This window comes from Mirounga leonina, unplaced genomic scaffold, assembly GCF_011800145.1.
Source record: "Mirounga leonina isolate KUSES-001 unplaced genomic scaffold, KU_Mleo_1.0 Mir_201, whole genome shotgun sequence".
Taxonomy (NCBI): Eukaryota; Metazoa; Chordata; class Mammalia; order Carnivora; family Phocidae; genus Mirounga; species Mirounga leonina.
In genome coordinates this window covers 27781265-27788228 of record NW_023270504.1, presented here as the reverse complement: position 1 = coordinate 27788228, position 6964 = coordinate 27781265, and the positions used below count along the sequence as shown (strand labels likewise).

The 6964-nt window shown below is 46.3% G+C and overlaps 1 protein-coding gene across 1 annotated transcript in view; it reads right to left on the bottom strand.

The window, feature by feature from the left end:
• Window positions 1-3539: 3539 nt before the first annotated feature.
• Window positions 3540-6964, bottom strand: part of CRACR2A (calcium release activated channel regulator 2A) — a 99251-nt gene continuing 95826 nt past the window's right edge. The window contains exon 19 of the mRNA XM_035028441.1: window positions 3540-5589. Coding sequence (XP_034884332.1) covers window positions 5505-5589 — 85 coding nt within the window. The 3' untranslated portion in view covers window positions 3540-5504. The remainder of the gene's footprint in view (window positions 5590-6964) is intronic.

Here is a 6964-nt window from a genome sequence, read left to right as displayed (position 1 = left end):
AGCTGAAATTGGTTTAAGATCCTTTGGGGCATTGACTGCTAGTGACAGAGACAAACGGTTGAGCTATTTTTGATAGAACATACAGGTGTGGCTTGAAATGGGCCTAGGGGGTAGAGTAGGGAAGAGGGGAGTCCAAGATTGGGTGGAAGTGTTAAGAACAGAGAAAGAGTACAGGATGGAGAGAGGTAGAAGAAAGCTAGTGTATCACAGAGGAACAGAAAAGAACCCAAACAGACTGTCAACTAAGATAAATGCTAGACAAGCAACAAAACAGCTGGGGCAGGGTGTCTGGGTGGCTCAGTCAGTTAAATCATCCAACTCTCAGTTTTGGCTCAGGTCGTGATCTCAGGTTGTGAGACCGAGCCCCGCATCAAGCTACACGCTCAGTGTGGAGTCTGCTTGAGTTTCTCTCTCCCTCTCCCTCTGCCCCTCCACCCTGTACATGTTCTCTCTCTCTCTCTCAAATAAATAAATAAATCTTAAAAACAAACAAACAAAAACCCATAAAAACAACCAGGTCTTTGGTTTGGTGTTGAAGCCCCTGGTTTGGCAACTCAGGGCTGAGGGCAGCAGCAGATGCCAGAAGCAGCACAAGGAGTCGGAATAGGGAAGAAAATGTGGGGCCAAGGATGGTAATGAGCACAGATCATTCTTAGGTAAACACCCTGGTACCAGGGCTCAGCTGCTGTCTGCATCCTGGAGAACCACACTCAGAGAGGCAGAGTGGATTATGTGGATTATGTGGAAGCAGACCATAGATACTATAAAATATGGGTACTGATTGGAAAACCAGGGAAACCCACAGGAACAAAGGAGAACAGGGCCAAGAGGCAATGATGAAAACAAGCCCATATGCCAGGCAAATGGGCTCAGCAACTGGGTACTCAAATGAGGTAGTGTTTGTGAGAGCACCCACTTACGGGGAGATGCTTAGTAAGTGTTAGCTGGTTCTCAATCTGAAATTAGGACAAGGCTAGTGGTCTGGGCAGTGACTCAGTGTTGACAACAATGATAGCCCCTACCTGTTAGCACGTATGTGTGCTGGGCATTGTGCTAAGTATTTCACATTCATTGCCTCATTTAATACTTAAAGTGTCCGTGTGAGGTAGACACTGAAACCTCTGATCTACAGATGAACAGGAAACCTGGCCAGGTGACTTACTCAAGATCACTGCAGCAATGTAAATGGTTTGGAGCCAGAGGTTTCTCTGACAGCACTCTGCCTGGCCCTGGGACAGGCTCATAGCCACAAGCGTGACTTTGATCACCTTGATGGCGTAAAGGGAATGGGGAGAGAAGGGGAAGCTTCAACCTGGGGACAGAGAACTTCTCAGAGTCTCTCTGAAGTCCCATCCTCCATACTTGTTTCAAGTGGGGTTAGAGAAAGAATCAGCAGGGGCCTAAAGATCCTTCCTGCCCTCTCTTCTCTGCCTGGACTTTTTTTTTTTTTTAATTTTATTATGTTATGTTAGTCACTATACAATACATCATTGGTTTTTGATGTGGTGATCCACGATCCATTGTTTTCGTATAACACCCAGTGCTCCATGCAGTATGTGCCCCCCTTAATACCCATCACCAGGCTAACCAATCCCCTCTCCCCCCTCCCCTCTAAAACCCTGTTTGTTTCTCAGAGTCCATAGTCTCTCATGGTTCATCTCTCCCTCCAATCCCCCCCCCCCATTTTTCCCTTCCTTCTCCTAATGTCCTCCATGCTCTTCCTTATGTTCCACAGGTAAGTGAAACCATATGATAATTGACTTTCTCTGCTTGACTTATTTCACTTAGCATAATCTTCTCCAGTCCCATCCATGTTGATGTAAAAGTTGGGTATTCATCCTTTCTGATGGCTGAGTAATATTCCATTGTATATATGGACCACATCTTCTTTATCTATTCATCTGCTGAAGGGCATCTCGGCTCTTTCCACAGTTTGGCTATTGCAGACATTGCTGCTATGAACATTGGGGTGCACATGACCCTTCTTTTTACTACATCTGTGTTTTTGGGGTAAATACCCAGGAGTGCAATTGCTGGGTCATAGAGTAGCTCTATTTTTAAATAGACTGTTTTCCAAAGTGGCTGTACCAACTTGCATTCCCACAACGGTGTAAGAGGGTTCCCCTTTCTCCACAACCTGTCCAACATTTGTTGTTTCTTTCCCTGTCCATTTTTGCCATTCTAACTGGTGTAAGGTAGTTTTGATTTGGATTTCCCTGATGGCTAATGATGATGAACATTTTTTCATGTGTCTGTTAGCCATTTGTATGTCTTCTTCAGAGAAGTGTCACTTCATATCTTCTGCCCACTTTTTGACTTATTTGTTTTTTGAGTGTTGAGTTTGAGAAGTTCTTTATAGATCCTGGATACCAGCCCTTTATCTGTAGTGTCATTTGCAAATATCTTCTCCCATTCTGTGGGTTGCCTCTTTGTTTTGTTGACTGTTTCCTTTGCTCTGCAGAAGCTTTTTATCTTGATGAAGTCCCAAAAGTTCATTTTTGCTTTTGTTTCACTAGCTTTTGGAGATGTATCTTGAAAGAAGTTGCTGTGGGCGATGTCAAAGAGGTTACTGCCTATGTTCTCCTCTAGGATTTTGATGGATTCCTGTCTCACACTGAGGTCTTTCATCCACTTTGAGTTTATCTTTGTGAACGGTGTTAGAGAATGGTTGAGTTTCATTCTTCTGCATGTGGCTGTCCAATTTTCCCAGCACCATTTATTGAAGAGACTGTCTTTTTTCCATTGCATGTTTTTTCCTGCTTTGTCAAAGATTATTTGACCATAGAGTTGAGGGTCCATATCTGGGTTCTCTATTCTGTTCCATTGGTCTATATGTCTGTTTTTGTGCCAGTACCATGCTGTCTTGGTGATCACAGCTTTGTAATACAGCTTGAAATCAGGCAACGTGATGCCCCCAGCTTTTTCTTTTTCAACATTTCCTTGGCAATTCGGGGTCTTTTCTGATTCCATACAAATTTTAGGATTGTTTGTTCCAGCACCTTGAAAAATGTCATTGCAATTTTGATTGGGATGGCATTGAAGGTATAGATCACTCTGGGTAGCATAGACATTTTTAACAATGTTTATTCTTCCGATCCATGAGCATGGAATATTTTTCCATCTTTTTGTGTCTTCTTCAATTTCTTTCATGAGTTTTTTGTAGTTTCTAGAGTATAGATCCTTTACCTCTTTGGTTAGGTTTATTCCGAGGTATCTTATGGTTTTTGGTGCTATTGTAAATTGAATCGTCTGCCTGGACCTGTGAGGCTTTGTGGGGATTTACCCCACATGCTGTAGGGTCAGGCACTAGGGTCATTCCACCCTGCTCTAAACCCTGAATGCCCTTTTCCTAAATGGAAAAATGCAGCCCCAAGCCAGGGACTCCGTATAGGGGATAAAGGTATCTGTGGGCTTGGGAAACTCCAGATATAGGCTACTTGCCCCATAAATTCCAACTGCCATCTCTGCTTTTTTGTTTTCAGAAGCAGGAGATTTGATTTACTTTCTTTATGGCAATCCCTATCCCCTATCTGCCCCCACCCCCACAACCACACATATTCACACAGCAACACACACCCACACAGATATTGGAGGGCCACTTCTGGGTAACCCATCATCCCCTGCATCCCATGAAGGAGACAATTGCCAGGGCCCTCTCTTAGAGAAAGGAGTTTCCTGTGAGATCCTTTCAAATTTGGACTGGGGGCCAGGGCCAGCCTAAGTTGGAAAATGAAGGTATTATCATAAGCACTCTGAGCAAGAAGAGCCAGAAGCATCAAAGTGCCCAGCCTTCATTTTACTGATGAAATGGTGGCCCAGACAGGGATCTGGCTTACCCAAGACCATGCGGCACCTCCTGGTGCTCAGTGCTGGCTTTTGTGCTGCACCCTCCATGGGCTCCCTTGTGCCTCCAAGCACTAAATGAGGGAGAGAAAAGCCTGCAAAAAGGAGGTAGGCACTTGCCTGGTGACCCATGGGGCCCTGACCCTTTTAGGAGTCCAGGGAGGAGGCTACAAGGGAACACCCTTGGGAACTCTGACCAGCAGACTCTCTCCTGCCTGGCTGGCTGTGTACAGTTGTCTTGAATCTTCTTGGAGGCCTGTGGACACTTTCTGCTCCTCTCCCTTCCTATTTCGTCCCGTTTGGGTATGGATACCACTCACTTTTCTGTGGGGTTGGGCCTGCAACCTTGGAGTGGTAATGGGGAGTGATCTTTATGATCTTTTCATCCAGGCTCCCACCCAGGGCAAGAATGCCCTCCCCTTGCCAGCCCCCCTAACAGCCAGCCAATGATGCTTGAGCCCTGCTGGGGCTGGGAACTCACCACCAGCCAGACGAAGGGACCACACATGGGCCCAGATCATTCCCTGTAATGTAAGTGCCTTATGCTGGTGAAGTCCTAGGGGTGCTGAAGCCTACAGCTACACCCTGCTCACTTCTCAAACACCAGCTATATGTCAACAACACAGCCATACTTTCTTTTTTTAAATACAGTCTTTTGGAAAAAAATAAAATAAAATGAAGTCTGTAACTATGGACCTGGTGCTGGGCCTCACTGCGTTCATGTCAATCTACTCCATTAATCATCATATACAATTTTTCAAAGAGCTATTTTGAGAAACATTGGAAAATGGCTTTTACGGAGCTATATATACCTTATTTATACTCCAGAAATGGTTGCTCTGTTTAGCAGCAGATAGGTTTCTCCCCCCTGTTTTCTTTTCATCTCTTAGTCAAAGTTAAGTAGGAAGAAAGCCCACTCCCTAACCCCAGGCACACATTTATCACCCACAGTCGACCTTGGAGTCAGGGTCATGGGTGGGTGGTTGAGAGGAGTGGGTGTGGGTTTCTTGTAAGGCACGATCCAGAGACCCCAAGGGGACAAATACAGGAGGCATGGCGGCTGCTGAGAGGCGGGGTTCTGCAGCCTGGCAAGGAGCAGGACCCCTGGGGGTGGGGTGTGCAATAGAATGTGAACGCCCTGGCTTGCTTTTCTCAACACCACGTGGGCATCTCAAGGTCCACAAAGCATATGGCAAGAGTATCCCATTGATATCCAGAGAACAGGAGCCAAAGGAAGACCACCCTGGTCCTGCCCCAGTGCTGTATCTTTGGCCTACAGGAAGCAGCAAGTCGGCCCTGCGCAGTTGCCATGGCAACCAGGGTGCTGCAGCTCCTAAGGGCAAGGGGAGCAGAAGGGAGGTGAAGGCACGTGGTGATTTTTTTCTGGAAAAACCCATCTGTTTCTTTTCCCCACAAAACCAAGCTGGGGGAAAATGGGTACCTGGGGTCTAGAGAGAGAAGAGAAAGAAGACTCCAAAATGCTTCAAGAGCAGCTTTCCTGACTGGATGTGCTTCCTTTCCTGTTGGTGGAGGCAAGTCGCTGACAGAGACAAAGCGTTAGGCAGGCTGTGGTGGAAGCATCCAAGCAGGAGCCCATGTTCAGGATTCGGGTAAGTCCTATGACCTCATGCCTGCATGGAGCAGGCCTAGAAGGACTCCTATCAGCCACAGCAAGATTTCTTTTTGGCAGGGCGGTCAACCTGTATTGTGTCCTCCCTCGCTGTATCTTCTTGTTTCTTGAGGATCCTGGGAGAGGAGAAGGTATAGTGTCAGCAGTGGAGAGCTGCTAGGTCCTTTGGTTATAGGCCATCTGGATGATAAGGATGGAACTCAGCCTCACCAGAGCATCAGCGTATTCAGTCTCCCCCGGGTAAGTACAGGTACATAACCATAATTTGTAAAGACGTTTAGTCAATATGGATCCTTCATGACACCTCTTCCAAGAAGCCTCCCCTGATTCTCCAAGTGGTGAAAGTATCCCTGACAGCATTCTGACCATTCCTCTGTTATAACTGGATCACCCCATGTCAGAATGAACTGCTTCCCTGGTTGGCTCCCTCAGGCGAGAAAGCTGCTTGAAGGCAGAAACTATATATTTTGTCTCTCTGTCTCTGTAGCCTATCATAGTACCTGGCACACAGTAGACACTCAGAAAATATACTTTTTGGTTATTAACTCTATAGAAGGTCTGTCCCATGTTGCCACAGTTCCAGATTAAATGTAGGAGGTGAAGGATTAAAAATAGTGCTAAGTATCTTATCCCTGCTTTATACCCTCAACGTGCTTTCACCTTTAGCATCTCTTTTGATATTTACAACAACCTGAGTCAACAGGGATGGTATGATTGATGTTCCTATGTTAGGAGCAAAGCTCAGAGAGGTAGACTGACTTGGCCTAGGAATCAGTGTCAGAGAAAAGCCTACAACTTTCCCCATATTCTTCCATAACTCCACAACCTCTCCAATGCATATATTGTTCTGGATAGATGGATAGATGAGTGGACGGATGGGTGGATGGGTGGATGGGTGGATGGATGGATGAATGCATAGGTGGATGGTGGATGGGTGCATGGATGGATTCATAGGTGGATGGGTGGAGGGATGGGTGGATGGGTGGATAGATGGATGGATGGGTGGGTGGATGGATGGATGGGTGGATGGATGGATGGATGGGTGGGTGGATGGATTCATAGGAGGATGGATGGATGGGGGGATGGGGGGTGGGTGGGTTGATACATTCATAGTGGATAGGTGGATGGGGGGATGGGTGGGTGTGTGGATGGATTCATAGGTGGATGGGTGGATGGATGGATGGATGGATGGGTGGGTGGATGGATGGATGGATGGGTGGGTGGATGGATGTATTCATAAGTGGATGGGTGGATGGATGGATGGGTAGGTGGATGGATGGAATGAAATGAATGCCTATAAATAAGTGAATAAATGAGTGAATGTCCAAGTATTGAGAAAGGATCCTCTATGGTTTTGTTTTGTTTTTTTTTAAATTTTGGTATAGGTAAAGGCTTATGAAAACAGTCTTTTGGTGGAACTAACCCTTTGAGTACTGTCCCCTTGGTGCCTCTAGTTCCCCCCAAAGAGCCCCTCCTCTCCCTGGCTTCTCC